The sequence below is a fragment of the Cnephaeus nilssonii genome (assembly GCF_951640355.1).
Source record: "Cnephaeus nilssonii genome assembly, chromosome: 18".
Lineage (NCBI taxonomy): Eukaryota > Metazoa > Chordata > Mammalia > Chiroptera > Vespertilionidae > Cnephaeus > Cnephaeus nilssonii.
The window spans coordinates 14497459-14514182 of record NC_137089.1 but is presented as its reverse complement, the minus strand read 5'-3'; the positions used below and the strand labels follow the sequence as shown (position 1 = coordinate 14514182).

The following is a 16724-nucleotide window of genomic DNA, read 5'->3' as shown; positions in this document are numbered from 1 at the left end:
TTCCTGAGGTGGCGTCAGTTGACATCATAGTCATAAATAGATTCTATTCTAAGGTGGAAATTTAAGAACAAGTGCCATTATTATACATTATTTTATTTATTTATTTATTTAAAATATATTTTATTGATTTTTTTTACAGAGAGGAAGGGAGAGGGATAGAGAGTTAGAAACATCGATGAGAGAGAGACATTGATCAGCTGCCTCCTGCACACCCCCCACTGGGAATGTGCCCGCAACCAAGGTACATGCCCTTGACTGGAATCAAACCTGGGACCCTTCAGTGCGCATGCTGACGCTCTATCCACTGAGCCAAACTGGTTAGGGCTTATTTATTTAGTTTAGATTATTTTTTAAATTGATTTCTGAGAGGGGGAGAGAGGTAGAAACATCAATGATGGGAGAGAATCATTGATTGGCTGCCTCCTGTACGCCCCACATTGGGAATAGAGCTTGCAATCCAGGCATGTGCCCTCACTGGGAATTGAACTGTGACCTCCTGGTTCATAGGTTGAAGCTCAACCACTAAGCCACGCCAGCCAGGCTCTAAAGGTTTCCTGACTAAAATTAATAAAAATGGCAAGAGAAAATTTTATGTTCCCAAAATATCCTCAGATAACTTATAGCAGTTGACATTTGAAATTTCGAGGTTAATTCTTTGTGGAACAACAATACTGTTTGGAAAACTGGAAGTCATTAAAGCACTTAACACACTGGCCTTTATGGAAAATACTTGGCATGTCGCATTGCAGACTGTGTAACTAAACTAAACTATTTGAACCATATAAGACTCGAATACTCCCAATAGGATTTCTATGCAGGTGGTTTAAGATCTAGGACTTGGCTTCAGAGTTAGGTTTTTAAATCAGATAACCATCTGAATTTTGAGGTGTGGTCTGGAATTTTTGGAAGTTGCTTACATAATGAAGTTTTTTTCTTTCAAGACTTTTCTTTAGAGTATGTGTATATTATAATCTGTGACCACTCGCCCAGTTGAGCGTTGACCTATGAACCAGGAGGTCACGGTTTGATTGCTGGTCAGGGTACATGCCTCGGTTGCAGGCTTGATACCCAGTGTGGGATGTGCAGGAGACAGCCAATCAATGATTCTCTTTCTCTTTCCCTTTGTCTCTGAAATAAGTGAAAAAAAGAAGAAAAATATGACCGCTATAAAATATCTTGACAAGTATTTTTTATTATTGTTTAAAGTTTTACATGTGTCTCCTTTTTCCCCAATTGGCAAATATTTTAATGCCAATAATCTCAGATTAATAAAGGGGTGCTAATTGTACAAAAGTTTTTTCATGTCTTCAAAATTCCTTAGGGTTTTATGATGGAGTGGTTTTTTTCCAGTGAGCTAGATTTTCAAGTTGTTTTATAGCTCTGATTATAATTAATAAATTAGCCCAATGGAAAATTTTTAAAGATTCCATTCCAGAAAACTAAATTTTCTTCTAACCAACAGCTTCTATTAGTTGATGATGAAATGAGATTGAATTAATCATTAGCATATACCTTATGTGTTGTATCTAAGTATGGAAAAAGGATGCAATTAATTGATTTGTTCAAATGAACTCTTAAAATTTGCGTTATGTGTTTGTTCATGTAGAAATTTCATATGAACATCAGGGTTTTAAATATCCATACTCTCTCATTTACATGTGCCTTCATAGGACCTGCCCAACCTAAATTGATATTATTTTAACTAGGGAAATAAAATGTTCTTTACGAGTTTACTGGTACTACTAGAGGTCTGGTGCACGAAATTCCCATCAGGTTCCCTGCCTCCTTCCCTGCCACCTGCACACCACCACTGCATGGTTCTCCACACCCCACCTCTCCCTTCCCTAGCACCCTCAGGGCCCCACCCTGCTGCTAGTTGCCAGCATGTTCCGTGCCGTCCCCTGGTGATCAGCACACATCATAACGAACTCCTGAGGGGACACTTTGCTTGCATATTAGCCTTTTATATATACTAGAGGCCCGGTGCATGACATTCATGCACGGGGAGGGGGGGAGGGTTGTCCCCTTAGCCTGGCCTGCACCCTCTCGCAGTTCGGGAGCCATCAGTCAGACATCCTTAGTGCTGCTGCAGAGGCGGGAGAGGCTCCTGCCACCACTGCTATGCTTGCCACCTGTGAGCTCAGCTCAGGGCTTCTGGCTGAGTGGCACTCCCCCTGTGGGAGCTCACTGACCACCAGGGGGCAGCTCTGGCGTTGAGCATCTGCCCCTGGTGGTCAGTGCGCGTCATAGCGACCAGTGGTTCAGCCGGTCAGTCTGTTTGCATATTAGCCTTTTTTTATATAGGATATATTTTTTTTTCTCATGTTTAACTGTTAACTGTCAGTAAAAAAGGCAAAATATTTACTCATTATGGAGATAAGAAATTTTAGTTTTGGTAATTTAAAGATTCTGTGATGCAAACAAATTCAACAGTACATTCATTAATGGTTGTTGGTGCTCTTTGGCCAAAAAGCTGAACAAAACTGTCATTGAAATTAGGAACCAGTTTTTCTAAAGTAAGTGTATCCTCTTGACATGCATAAAGTAGGTAGTATCTGATGGTGATTCATTGCTTGTGTAAAAGTAGCGGAAATATATTCTGTACAAGCACAGTATGAATAATAGCATGTTAATAGATAAAACACTGTTTGAAGGACATGATATTCTTTCTTTGGGCCAATTTAAGAATCTTTCTGGGAAGGCCAAAAAGATTGGAAAGCAGTGTAGACCAGTTTTTAAAGGGGGGTAAAATGGTTCCTGCATTTATTACAAGAGTCAATTGAGCCTAGAGACTTAACAATGACTATCAATATGTGTGTTCATTACACTCTCTTTGCCTGGTCTTATTTCAGAGTTTTTGAGTTTGAAGTTTCCTCCCCTTTTCCAAAATAAATTTTTTTTGAAACACTTAATTCCAATTAGGAGTAAAGGTGGTATTATGTAAACTATAAAATCTAGGTAAGGGTAGGCTGCCATTCTAGGTTGGCCATTGATAAAATAAGTCTAAGGCGGCTGTTACACGTGAAGTGCTCTCAATACTGGAAAGGTGTAGGAAACACAGATATTTTTGTTCTTCACTGCCATTTCGGGGTCATCCATGCACACTTGAGCAATTTGTCGCAAGCTAACTGTAGCAAAGATTTGGCCTCCCCCCCTCCCCCTTTAGTCCAGTGTTAGCCATTCTTATCTTCAATCCAGTGAATATTTTGAAGAACATTATGGCATAAATAGAAAATATTTGTACAGCATACAGTTGCAAGGATTAGGCTGATTGATGTTCAGCCTGCCCAGACCATACCTAGCCTTCAGGAGGTCTATAACTAACAGTAGGAGCCAAGATAAACTCTTCTGGAATATTCTGCTCTAACCTTTTGCCTTTTTATTTTATGTAAGCACACATTTCAATCTCTCTTTAGGATTTCACTTGCTATGGAGTTTTGTTTCCTTACAATCTGACCTTTTGTTAAACTTATGAATTGGTCTTTGCTACCTTGAGCAAAGTTATTGGGGGTGGGTAATCTGTAATGTGTGTGGACTTGGTCCTTAGTTTAAAATTTTCTTATGAAAACAGAATCTTCTAGAACTGCTCTGTTTAGTACAGTAGCAACTAGGCAGGTGACTATTTAAATTTAAAATAAACTTTAACTAAAATTTGAAATTCGGTTCCTCAGTTGCATGAGTGTTTGGGAGCAATATGTGGCTAATGGCTATTGTTTGAATAGTGATATAGAAAATTTCAATCGCAGAAAGTTCTATTGGACAGCATCACTCTAGGATAATTGTTATTGTGAGTAGTATTAGCCATAATAATCTTAAAACATCTATTAATAATCATAAGATTTATGTATTCTCTTTGTTTTTTTTCCTCCTTACATTTGTGTAATAAAACAACTGTTCTTTAAAAAAATATTATAAGGACTTTTTTTAGTTTCTTTTTTTTTCCTTTTCCTTTTTAAAAAAAATTTATTATAATAACTTAATAGAAAAAAAGAAAGAAAAAAAATTTATTGTTGAAAGTATTACATATGTATCCTTCCCCCCCCCCCCCCCCATTGACCTCTTCTAGCCCACTCCTGTTCCCTGCCCCAGGCCTTAACCAGGACTTTTCAGTTTTATATTCTAGTCGAATTCTTTAGTTGCCTACATGTTCTTAGATCACAACTTCCTACTACTTTATGTGCTCATGCAGACTGAAATTAATATTAGGTTTATGTTAACTATGTGACTTTCTATTTGTTACTTTTTACTGCAAGATCCTCTGATGCCCAGTTTATAAAGAACTCCTAAATAAATATGGTATTTTCTTAGCTCATTATGTTTGGCATGACAGAAGTAGAATGGGATATCCTAATATGTTCAACATGGACACTATAACAAAACTCCCCAAATAATTAAGCAATCCTTAAAATAGGAGATATTTGTATAATAAATAATGAATATTTATAAATGTAGCAAAAAATGGGAAGTAATCTATAGGTCAGTTCAGATAAATAAACATGGTATATCTATATAATAGGATACTACACAGCAATGAAAAGTAATGGACTCCAGTCACATCAGTCCGCATGGATGAACTAAAACTGTAAAGTTAAGCAGAAGAGGTCAATCATAATAGAGAAACAATAGCAATTCCATTTATAGTTTAAAACAGTAAAGCTAATGTTTTAGGGACATATGCTATATACTATATAGTAAAGGGGTAATATGCAAATTAACCCTCACACCCTCACAAGATGGCTGCCTACGACCAGGCCAGCAGGGGGGGTTAGTGAGGGACGACTGAACAAGCAGGCTGTGTGGGGCGACCAGGCCAGCAGGGGTCGTGAGGGGCAACCAGGCTGGTGGGGGGGGGTGGTGCAGTTGAGGGTGACCAGGCTGGCGGGGGGGGGGGGGGGGGGAGGCAGTTAGGGGCAACCAGGCAGGCAGGCAGGTGAGCAATTAGGAGCCAACGGTCCAGTATTGTGAGGGATGTCCGACTGCCTAAACCAGCAGTCAGATATCCCCCAAGGGGTCCCAGATTGGAGAGGGTGCAGGCTGGGCTGAGCGGACCCCCCCCCCCCCCACCCCGTACGAATTTCATGCACTGGGCCTCTAGTAGAAGAATAAAACTATTAAATAACGAGGAAATGATGATTAGAAAAGTCCGACATGCCCTAGCCAGTTTGGCTCAGTGAATAGAGCATCAGACTGGACCAGGGTATGCCGGGTTTGATTCCAGTAAGGGCATGTACCTCAGTTACAGGCTCCTCCCCAGCCCGGGCCCTGGTTGGGTGCATGCAAGAGGCAACCAATCAATGTGTCTCTCTCACATTGATGTTTCTCTCTGTCTTTCCCTCTCCCTTCCACTCTCTAAATCAATGGAAAAATATCCTCGAGTGAGGATTAACGAAAGAAGAAAAGTCTGACATGCATATTCTTAAGTTTTCCTCTTGGAGAGGTGACAGTGAGATCTGCTGCTATAAGGTATTCAAAGTAGTAATTAAGTACATCTGTTTACAGGGTTATTCCTATGCTGCACCAGGAGAGCTTGAAATTAATATGGTTATGTATTTTCTGTTCGTGTTATATTACAGTAGTTATCTTTAATGTTATCACCTCTTAATTACCAAAACAGATATTCCCTCCAGAAACAGACTTAGTTTTCCCATCAAACACCTTTATTTTTAAAGGGAGCCTAATCTTGTCAGTTGCATATACACAAGCATATTACTATGAAAATCCCATGTTTCATCTCATTAAAGATATATTTTAGAATTTATTGTGAGGCATTTCATTGGGCAGCTTTATACAGGTACTTCATACATAGCCTGTTGGGTTCATCCTTTTAGGGGTTCCCTCACCCCTCCTTAAATCTATTCTATGCATTCTTGTTCTTTTCTGTCTTTTAAAATTCAAGCAGTCAGCTTTAATGTTCTTCCTCTAGGATTTCTCAATTTTTTTCCAACCTCATCACCTGAAAAATAACTTGAAGGATGCTTATTGCCATTACTGGCTTTCCTCTTACGTCGAGTGAAGTAAACCCTGTCCTGTTTCTTCTGAGTACTCAATGTAGGCTATTGTTACCTCTAAGACTACCAGTTCCAGAGTGTAGCTTCCTGGAACTACTTTTTTTTTTTTTTTAGCAGGTTTACCTGCTCCAGGCTTCCCATCTATAGTGCCCAAGCCAACTTTTAGAAGTCTCTTCTAATACTCTTTTGCCCAGTTACTTCTAAAGGTATTCTGTATGGTAAGTAACTTTTCTTTTGGAGGTAGAATGCAGAGGTGACTGACAGCATTGTGCATATTTTTAAAGCTGTGAGCTGAGTGCTAAATTATCAAATGCCAATGTAATAAAAAATAATAAAGTTAGGCTTCTTCAGAGTAATAGTAGTAGTATAAATTTCCAAATAGGTCAAGTTCTCATTTGTAATGAGTAAAAGTCCTTTTAGAAAAGTGGTCGATGTATTAAGGTTGGGTTTCCTGAGTAGGTGTCTCTGAAACAGTGCTCTTCAACCGTTCAGCTCTCCCTGTTCTGCTTCCAGGGAGGTCTTCACTTCAGAAATCCAAGACTCCTATCCATCCAGCCTGGTGTCAAGTGGGCTGTTGCTGCCAGAATTATCTTGTGATTATTTGAGAGATGTATCAGTTTCTTCTGAAGTACAATCAACTGTAGAAGCCTTTGTAGCAGGTGTGTAACAAGGCAAGTGCCCAGTGCTGCAGCCATTACTCTTGGAGCTGCCTTTTTGATGAACATGAGGACTCAACTGCCTCATGAAAGGCTCCAGGGAGAGCAGTGTGCAGTTCTTTGGAGATTTTTCTTTGGCAGCTCTTCATAAAAAATGTATTATCAAAAAACACCAATGTGAAGGTGTATAGGAATGTTCAACAGTTCTTTCTCCCCAGCTAGCCAAGAAGAAATTACTTATTACAAAAGTAGTAGTGTGATTACACCACTTGTATTAGTGTAAAATAAGATGAGCTTTCTTTCACCATGTATTGTATTCATAAGGTGTTTAGTTATGAAAATAGCTTGAAGACTTGTGAGAAGAAAACATTTCTTAGTATCTATTGATAAAAGTAAATTTGCTCTTAAGTTATAAAGCATTTTGGAGAGAATGTAAGATTTACATATGGTAGATTTTCTCAGGCTTAATGTAAATAATTCAGTATCCAGCAGCACCAGACTATAGTATGTAGTGGTCTATATTGTATTGAAGCCAGTAAATCAGTCCTGTTTCTGACTTACAAGCCATAAAAAGCGGTACAGTGTCTGTTAGGAATTTTACTCAGGATTAGAGCACTGGGAAGTTTGGCAGAAATTCCCTATGGTGCTTAAAATTGAGGTGGATTAACTTGGCAGATCTGGCATAGAGCATAACCTCTGCTTACCCCCCAAGACATGCACACTTATTTTCATTTTGGCCGCCTAGAATATGCTCGTGTCTCGGATTCTGGGTTAATGTGTCATCACCAAGTAACTTTACATGTCACTTGAAAACATTTTAGCAAAATGTTTTCTTATTATAGTGCTTTAATTAAGACAGAGATGTTCCTTTGTGAGACAGTGGACTTATGATTAAGAACTGCTTTTTAGCCCTAGCCGGTTTGGCTCAGTGGATAGAGTATCGGCCTGCGGACTAAAAGGTCCCAGGTTTGATTCTGGTCAAGGGCACATGCCCAGGTTGCGGGCTCAATCCCCAGTAAGGGGCATGCAGGAAGCAGCCAATCAATGATTCTCTCATCATTGATGTTTCAATCTCTCCCTCTCCTTCCCTCTCTGAAATCAATAAAAATATATTAAAAAGAAAAAAAAAACAACTGCTTTTTAGGAATCCTTCAGTGAGATTGGGGGTAGGAAAGACTCAATATCTGCCCACCCTTATCCAACTATACTTAAGCCTCTTCAGTTTTGGAAGTAGGAGGCTTCCAAAGTGACACTTGGTTTGAACAAAAGGCATTGGTGGCTCAAAATGTATTGAAAACTTCCCTCCTGAAGGTTTTTGTGTTTTGCAGATTATTTTGAGGAATTAGTTTTCCCTGGGCAAAGCTTTTAGTGTTTTAACAGTAACTGACAGTTGAGGTTTACATTTACTTGTGGGTTGCTCGTGAATCAAGGTTTTGGGCTCCTTTTTAGAATGTGAAAGATGGATCATGGTTTTCAACACACTTTAAGGGAGTGTATTGCTGTCACCACCATTGCTAAGTTTAAAGAGTTGTGAAGTCCTTTGTCCCATCTGTTTCTGAGCACCTACTCTGGGTTAGGAATTAGGGGAATGTCAAAACCTTCAGGGAGCATTTAAGAAGGTGGTGGAGATAGAGCTCACTTATTCACATTTACCATCTGTTGTGTATAGGCTTTATTAGTATTGGTTTTAATAAACAATTTTATTGCAATGCTTGGTATAACTAAGTAAATTAAGTAATATTAACGTCCTGTATTTCTTTTAGTGTTTTAAGTGTGTTTACAGTAGTTTGTTAGTCCTTTGTCAAATATTGCCAATATAATAAATGAGTTTATTTTCCCATCAATGTCCTTTTATGAGTCAACCAGGGTTTGGTAAGCTAATGCTATGGTTACTTCTGAATTGAGAGTTCCATTTCAATGATGGTATTAGTCACTCTATAAGCATTGTATCTTAATCACTCTATAAGCATTGTATCTTTACTTTAGAGCAGGGAATATTTTCTAATATTTTTATTCATGTTGGTAGTACCACTATTTGCCAGCTGTTTCAGTTTGGTGCCCTCAGTTGATGTTTAAAATTTTTCACTTCTACAAAAGTCAGATTAGACAGAAAGCAGATGTGTTTTGAGGTGGAATTGGGGAATGATTGCAAAAGGGACATGAGGGAACTTATCTTTATAGTAGTGGTGATTACTGGGGTGTACACATTTGTCAAAATTGGGTACACATTGTATGCAAACTGTTGATACGGTGGATGAAAAAGGAAAAAAATAATTTTGGGTTTTTCCTTGAGAATTAGGCAAAAAAGAAGGAGCAGCTAACAAGGTTAAAATGTAGAAAATATTTATATGACGAAAGGTTAAAAGTCTAGGAATGAGTAGGCATGATAGGATGTTTTTATACCAAATTTGAATAAATTTAATTACTGACTAACAACTATGGAAATTTAGTCTGAGAAATGGTTAATAGGTTATGAGAATATGCTAAAGCTCTAATAAAGAAACTATTAGTTGTGTTGGTTTTCCCGGAAAAGGAATCCTGTGTGCTGAGGAGACAGATTTTTCCTTTTATTTTAAACATGATTTGATCAGCATCTCTAGAGATAGCCTAATTAGTTATTCTGTGCCCCAGTGTCTTCAAAGGTAATTAATAACACCTTGGTTTTAAGGGTTAAGAAAATTGATACTAGATAGATGATGTACTTAAAACAGTGCCTGGCATACTGCTCTAAAAAACCATTTGCTGTTACATTTAAGCTAGTTTAGCAGGCAGTGAGTGTTGGGACATATAGATTATGTCGTTCAAAAATAGCTTGGGGGGAGGGATGTCCTTATCTCTATAAGCATACTACTCTAGGAAAAGCTCTGAAGAATATGGGCATTCAGCAGAAAAGACTGCATGGAATGGGCCTGATCTTTTGTAAGTACTGAGGATCCTGACATTAGAGGAAAATTACCTTTTCCCTAAGCACTATTGCTATAAGAAACTAAGATTCATCTTGTCCTGACTCTAAAGCTAGACTTCTTTAAAAAATTAAAAAGCTAGAATTGTTGAATTTAGTAGCAATTGCCTGTGGTGGTCTATAATTGATAACCCAAGATTCCCAAGTAAATATTATATATATATAGTAGAATAGCCCTAAGTCAGTTTGGCTCAGTGGAGAGCATCTGCCTGTGAATTGAAGGGTCCCTTGTTTGATTCTGGTCAAGGGAATGTACCTGGTCGTGGATGTGCTGGGGGCAACCATACCAGACACTGATATTTCTCTCTCTGTCTCTCCCCCTCCCTTCTACTTTCTGTAAAAACCAATGGAAAAATATCCTCGAGTGAGGATTAACAAAAATAAATAAAAATAGTAGAACATACTGAGGAGTCACATGAGCTGAAACATTAGGCTAAAGACCTTGGTTAAATTATTTCTCAGTGTTAATAGAATAAATGAAAGCCTTTTTGCCAGAAAGATTTGTGGTATAATTTAACAGGAAGTTTCTACCTACTCTTTTTACACTTAAACCTTTCCATTGAACTTTTTGAATGAGTAGCCTTTATATTTTCTGTTTCTCTTAGTGCATAGTTGACTATCTCCCTAAAATGATGCTCTAGCTAGAGTTACATTGCTTAAAATAAACATGTATCCTCATGCCTACAATGTCTTACTTTCTGGGCACAGATTTATACCAGTCCTAGTATAACAAACTTCAGAGAACGTTCAGACCACCATTTGACTTACTGCATAAGTAGGAGGTCTCCTGTTAATATGCCCTATTAACTTCCTTGGTAAAATAAAAATATTCTCACCTTTACAGTTTCTACTATTTCAGAAAGATTTGATGACCTAAACCAGCGATCGCCAACCTTTCAGACCTCACGGACCACTGGTTGGCGACTGCTGACCTAAACTGAATGTAATTGACTTCTTGGTTGTTGGTGTTTAAATTTTAAAACTAAGCATTGTTTGTATTTCATGAAATTTGACTAGTATTATGGCTTATTGATGAGTTTGTTTTGGTGCAACCAGAAAGCTGACACTTTGGGAACCATTGGAGTATGCTTCTAGGATGAGGGCCATCACCATGGTGAAGACCTAGGCTAGAACAGGGTTGGTGGGAGGAAAATGGGTTGAAGACTCAAGAAAGGCTGTGCAAATTTTAAAGTAGGTTGCCAAGGGCTGGTCTATGCCCATTGTTAATGTGGCAACCAGAAATCTGTACAAGACAATGAGTAGTATCCTGCCTGAAGGACTTCGTTTGTGGACTTAATGTTAAAAAGATGTTTATGTCAGTACTAGAGGCCTGGTACACGAAATCGTGCACGGAGTGGGGGGCCCCCTCAGCCCAGCCTGCACCCTCTCCAATCTGGGACATCCCTCTCACAATCCAGGACCTCTGGCTCCTAACTGCTAACCTGCCTGATTGCCTCTAACCGCCTCTGCCTGCCCGCCTGATCGCTCCTAACTGCTCCCCCTGCCAGCCTGGTCGCCCCACGCAGCCTGCTGTTCAGTCGTTTCATCGTCCCTCACCCCCGGTGCCGGACTGGTCACCCCATGCAGCCTGCTGTTCGGTCGTTACTGTTACAGTGACGGTGTCCCGGACAATTTGCATATTCCTCTATTATTAGTATAGATATGCTGCCCTAGAGGAGAATGGAGGTCTGGGTAGGGGAAAAAGTTCTTTGGAGAGGGATGGGATTTAGTCTGATGCCTTTTTTTTTTTTTTTAAGGTCTATATTTTTATTGACTTCAGAGAGGAAGAAAGAGCGGGGTTGGGGGGGAGAGATAGAAACATGAACGATGAGAGAGAATCGTTGATCGGCTGCCTCCCACACGCCCCACATTGGGAATCGAGTCCACAACCCCGGCATGTGTGCTGACTGGGAATCAAACTGTGACCTCCTGGTTCATATATGGGTCGATGCTCAACCACTGAGCCACATCAGCTGGGCGCTACACACACACACACACACACACACTAGTGGCCTAGTGTACGAATTCATGCACATGCAAAGGGAATTAATTAGAGGAAATATTTTAATATTGCTATTTGCCCTTTCTCTATAATAGAAGTATCAGAGATGAAAGAAAATTAATAAAATGTATAGGAAAATCTCCCTCCTGTTTGAGTCTGAGGCGTGCTGCGGGACCCAGAGTCAAGTCCCCACCCACCCGCATGTGCCTCGAAATCACACAAGACCCAGACCTGGCCGGCCCCACCCCCGTCAAGCCCTGCAGGGCAGGGGATGCAGCCTCAGGCCCCCCATCAAGCTCTGTGGGGGGTGGGAGAGGATGGGCACAGCCTCGGTTCCCCATCTAGCCCTGCTGGGGTGGGGGGCATAGCCTCAGGTCCCCCAGCCCCGGCGTGAGGGTGTGATGACCATTTGCATATTAGCTCATTATTATATGGGATTATATAGGATATTTTTAATCTTCACCTAGGATATACTTACTGATTTTAGAAAAGGGAGAGGAGGGCAGAAACATTGATGTGAGTGAGAACCCTTCCATGTGTGTGCTGACTGGGATCCAAACTGCAATCTAGGTATATGCCCTGACCAGAAATCAATTTATATTGAACTAGTGCCCTGGTGCATGAAATTCATGCATGGGGCGGGGGGGGGTGGTGGTGTGTGTGTCCCTCAGCCCAGTCTGCACCCTCTCCAAATCTGGGACTCCTTGGGGGATGTCCAACTGCTGGTTTAGGCCAGATCTTACAGGTCTAAACCGGCAGTCAGACACCCCTCTCAATCTGGGACCACTGGCTCCTAACTGCTCACCTGCCTGCCTGACCGCCCCTAACCACTCTGCCTGCTGGCCTCCTTGCCCCCAACTGCCCTCCCCTCCTGGCCTGATCGCCCCTAATCACCTCTGCCTCTGCCTCGGCCCTGCCACCATGGCTTTGTCTGGAAGGTCTCCCGGTCTAATTAGCATATTACCCTTTTATTAGTTTAGACTAGAGGCCCGATGCATGAAGATTCGTGCAAGAATGGGCCTTCCTTCCCCTGGCTGCCGAAACCGCCTTTCCGCCCTCCTACACTGCCCAGAGGCCCAGACCTGCTGGGGCGGTGCAGAATGTCTGTGTCATCGCCCTGCCCCTGGCCACTTGGTGCCTGCATATGCAAATTAACCAGCCATCTTTGTTGGGTTAATTTGCATACTCCTGATTGGCTGGTGGGTGTCAGGAAGGTATGGTCAATTTGCATCTTTCTCTTATTAGTGTAGGTACTTACATTCTATTGCCCCTGGGGGGGGGGGGGTGTCCCTCAGCCCAGACTGAACCCTCTCTAATCAGGGACCCCTCGAAGGATGTCCGACTGCCCTCTCACAATCCAGGACTGCTGGCTCCCAACTGCTTGCCTGCCTTCCTGATTGCCCTTAACTGCTTCTGCCTGCCAGCCTGATCACCCCTTAACCACTCCCCTGCCAGCCTGATTGATGCCTAACTGCTCCCCTGCCAGCCTGTTTGCCCCTAACTGCCCTCCCCTGCAGGCCTGGTCACCCCTAACTGCCCTCCCCTGCAGGCCTGGTCACCCCTAATTGCCTTCCCCTGCAGGCCTGGTCACCCCTAATTGCCTTCCCCTGCAGACCTGCCCTCCCCCCCAACTGCCCTTCCCTGCAGGCTTGATTGCCCCCAACTGCCCTCCCCTGCTGGCCTGGTCCCTCCCAGCTGCCCTCCCCTGCTGGCCATTTTGTGGCCATCTTGTGTCCACATGGGGGCAGGATCTTTGACCACATGGGGGCAGCCATCTTGTGTGTTGGAGTGATGGTCAATCTGCATATTACTTTTTTACTAGATAGGATGCTTACATTCTATTGCCCCTAGTGTCAATTTCTATAGACTCATTGACCACTAGTTAAGATTTATTTTTATTTTGTACTTATTGGTAGAAATTTTGTTGTATACCAACCTTTTGGTATACAGGACAATGCTCCAAACAACTGAGCCACACCTGCCAGGGCTCCGATGCCTTTTTAAAAATCAGTTATCAGTAAATGGTTTAGGATGTACAGTGAACTTAGTTTATACCTTGTTTTGAATTACGATAGCATTTTTGTGTTTCTGGCAATTGGCAACTTAATTTTAGCTCTAATTACAACATTTTGAGGAAGTAGTTAAAGATCATTAACTAAAATTTAAAGAAAATGACCTAGGATTGCAAAGTTGTTAAAAGACATGGCCAGGACCAGGTCTTATGACTTCTAGTTCAGTTAATCAACTCGCCTCATAAGACACATACATTGCTAACCTGACCTAGTCAGTCTATTACAAATTTCCTCTTACATCACCCTCCACTTCCACTGACTTCTATTACTTACCTTTCATCTACTCTAAAATTTTATTTAGAAAACATTTATTTGAGTTACCTGGTAGCATGCTATGTTATCTGGCTGGCAATATATTGAAACTCAGTATTTTAATTTCTTGGCTGTAGATACTTAATTCACTAATTCATAAGCTTTCTTCACTTAAAATTAGTAAATTGTGTTATGGAAGAATTATAAAACAAGATGATGATTAATACAGACTGGGTCTGCAACTTTATTCATTAAATTAGGCATTTAGCACACTTTCGTTGACAACTTGTACACTAAGGTTAACTACTGAAATAATATAAATTTTTAAATAACTTCTGTTTTGACAGTTTGTTGCATATTCTAAGGACCCAGACATAAGGATTGGTGGCCCGTCTCTTGTTTTTCCTGGTTTATGACTTTCGGCTTTGTGGAATACGGCTGAGATGAAAGGATTTATTGACGATGCAAACTACTTCGTTGGCCTGTTGGATGAAGGAACAAACCTTGGAGATGTTATTGATAACTATGTTAATGAACATACCCTGGTAAGTGCGCTGTCTCACGTTTCTGAATTCTAAAATACCAATGCTTTATTTCCAAGATGTTAATCTAATAAAGTACCTGTTCAGATGTTAACTTTTCCAGGTTGTCTTTTTTTCTAGGTTGCCTTGACACTTCCATTGAATAGGAATGAGGTTTTCTTTCCAGCCCACATTTTTAAAAAACATGCTCCCTGATAGCCCTTTCCCTGCTGTGCCCTTGACTGAGAATGAACCCTCCATCCTGCGGTGCTGGAGGCCAAGCTATAACCACTGGAATTACACTGACCAGGACTAGATCTTCATTTATATTTCAGATAATCTGGTGTATGTGGACTGAGAATTGATAATTTACATTGAATGCTTACACTCTACTGCCCCTAGTGTCAGCTTCTATAAAATCATATTCATGGCTACTTAAGATCATTTATTTTTTATTTTGTGCTTATTGGTAGAATTATTTTTGTTTATCACCTTACTGATAGAATTTGCTTTTTTATTGGAGCTAATTTCTCATATTCCCCAAATTTGTTGAATTGTTTTCATGTTACTAGTGTTCAGTAATAGGGTGGGGAAAAAAACTTGTTCTTCTAGGGGCAGGTAAATAGAGAAAAATAAAACCAAAAAATGATTCTCCTCTTGACTTTTATAGATGTGCTCACCTTCCCACACCCCAGCAAAGTTCCTTTGTTTCTGTCTTATCCTGCCATCAAAATTCTTGGGGGTAGGGGGAGCCACACTTTGTCATACTATTCAATCTATTCTATAGCAGTCACTCTTCAGTTAATCTCTCATGATCTTTGACATTCTCTTTTCATCCGTTCTTGTTTACAGTCTCAAACATCCCACATTTAGTTAAATAGCTGTGTTCTCTTAATGATTTTATTTAATTGTATGGCTGAAGGTTGATTTACAACTGAATATCTTATTTCTCTTGCTGGTACTTTAAATTGCTTTTTTTTTTTTCATGTTAAAGTAAAAATAAAAAATCTGTCTTCAGGACATTAGAAATGGCATGTCTTGTAAGGATGGGGTAATTTCAGTACAACTGTCTCATATCTGCCACTCATAGCCCATAATTTCCAATCATGTCTATTTCTTGGCATGTTTCAGTCGTACATATATTTTTCAAAAATACGTTTAAAAAATAGAAAGCAGTAATATTGGCTTCATGGCTTTTAAAACAATATTTGGATGTTGTATATTCTAAATAAGATTATTTTATCTGCCAACCAACGTTTTCTCATTGACGTGTACGATCATCTTTCTACCCCGGGAGTAGGCACAGCTTTTTAAAATCATTACAGATCTTCCCCGAATCCCTAACAAAATCACTTTTCTTTTGAAGGAAGGATATTTTTATCTGATATTTAGTATACTTCTGGAATTTTAAATTTAATTTTGCCTTTTTAAATAGTGGTATGGAAGGAAATAGGTAATCTCCTTCCCCTCTACTCCTAAAAAGTAAAATTGAGGTAATTCTGAAATAGAAAGTCATTATAATATTTTAAAATCAAAGTAGAGAATATTTTATATGCCACAATATAGTACAGCAAAAAGTCAAGTTAAAAAAAAAAAAAAAGAACAAATGTGTTTAGATTCTCCTTTGTTTGCTCAATCTAGCGTAATTCTTCCACAAGCCTTAAATGTAGTGTATAAATAATACATGTTTTGGCTCACTTGTGGAGGAAAAAGGGAGTTCTTTCCTACTCAATGGTCCTCTATTTTCAGTAGGTGTGACTATTTCTCTCTCTTTTTTTTTTCATGAACATAATAGACAGGAAAGAAGGCATTTTTTGTGGGAGATCTTGGAAAGATTGTGAAGAAACACAGTCAGTGGCAGAACGTAGTGGCTCAGATCAAGCCATTCTACACGGTAAAGTGCAACTCTACTCCAGCTGTACTTGAGATTTTGGCAGCTCTTGGAACTGGATTTGCTTGTTCCAGTAAAGTAAGTATTTTTTCATTATTTTGCCATTAAACTGTAATACTTAAAAGTTAACTTTCTAACTTTTGATTACCCACAACAAGTGGAGAAAAACTTCAAGGAAATTTGACTTTTGGATAGGTTTTTTAAAAAACTCTTGTTTAAATTTGCAGCCTAATAGTGGAAATTGATCAACTTTTTAAGTGTGCTATCAATGAAAGTTTCAGTGAGATGAGACTTTTAAAAGTTTTCTTTATCTTTAACTGGCACTTTTTTCCCCCCTCATTCCCTCTCTCTTTTTTAAAT

General features: G+C 39.9%; 1 protein-coding gene across 3 annotated transcripts in view; it reads left to right on the top strand.

The window, feature by feature from the left end:
• Positions 1–16724, top strand: part of AZIN1 (antizyme inhibitor 1) — a 35419-nt gene that overhangs the window by 7091 nt on the left and 11604 nt on the right. For 2 of the 3 annotated variants that reach the window (XM_079796335.1, XM_079796333.1), the window contains exons 3-4: positions 14300–14497; positions 16269–16442. In XM_079796335.1, coding sequence (XP_079652461.1) covers positions 14396–14497; positions 16269–16442 — 276 coding nt within the window. In that variant the 5' untranslated portion in view covers positions 14300–14395. Of the gene's footprint in view, positions 1–6521; positions 6668–14299; positions 14498–16268; positions 16443–16724 lie in introns of all 3 variants that reach the window. The other variant, XM_079796334.1, reaches the window with a different exon arrangement.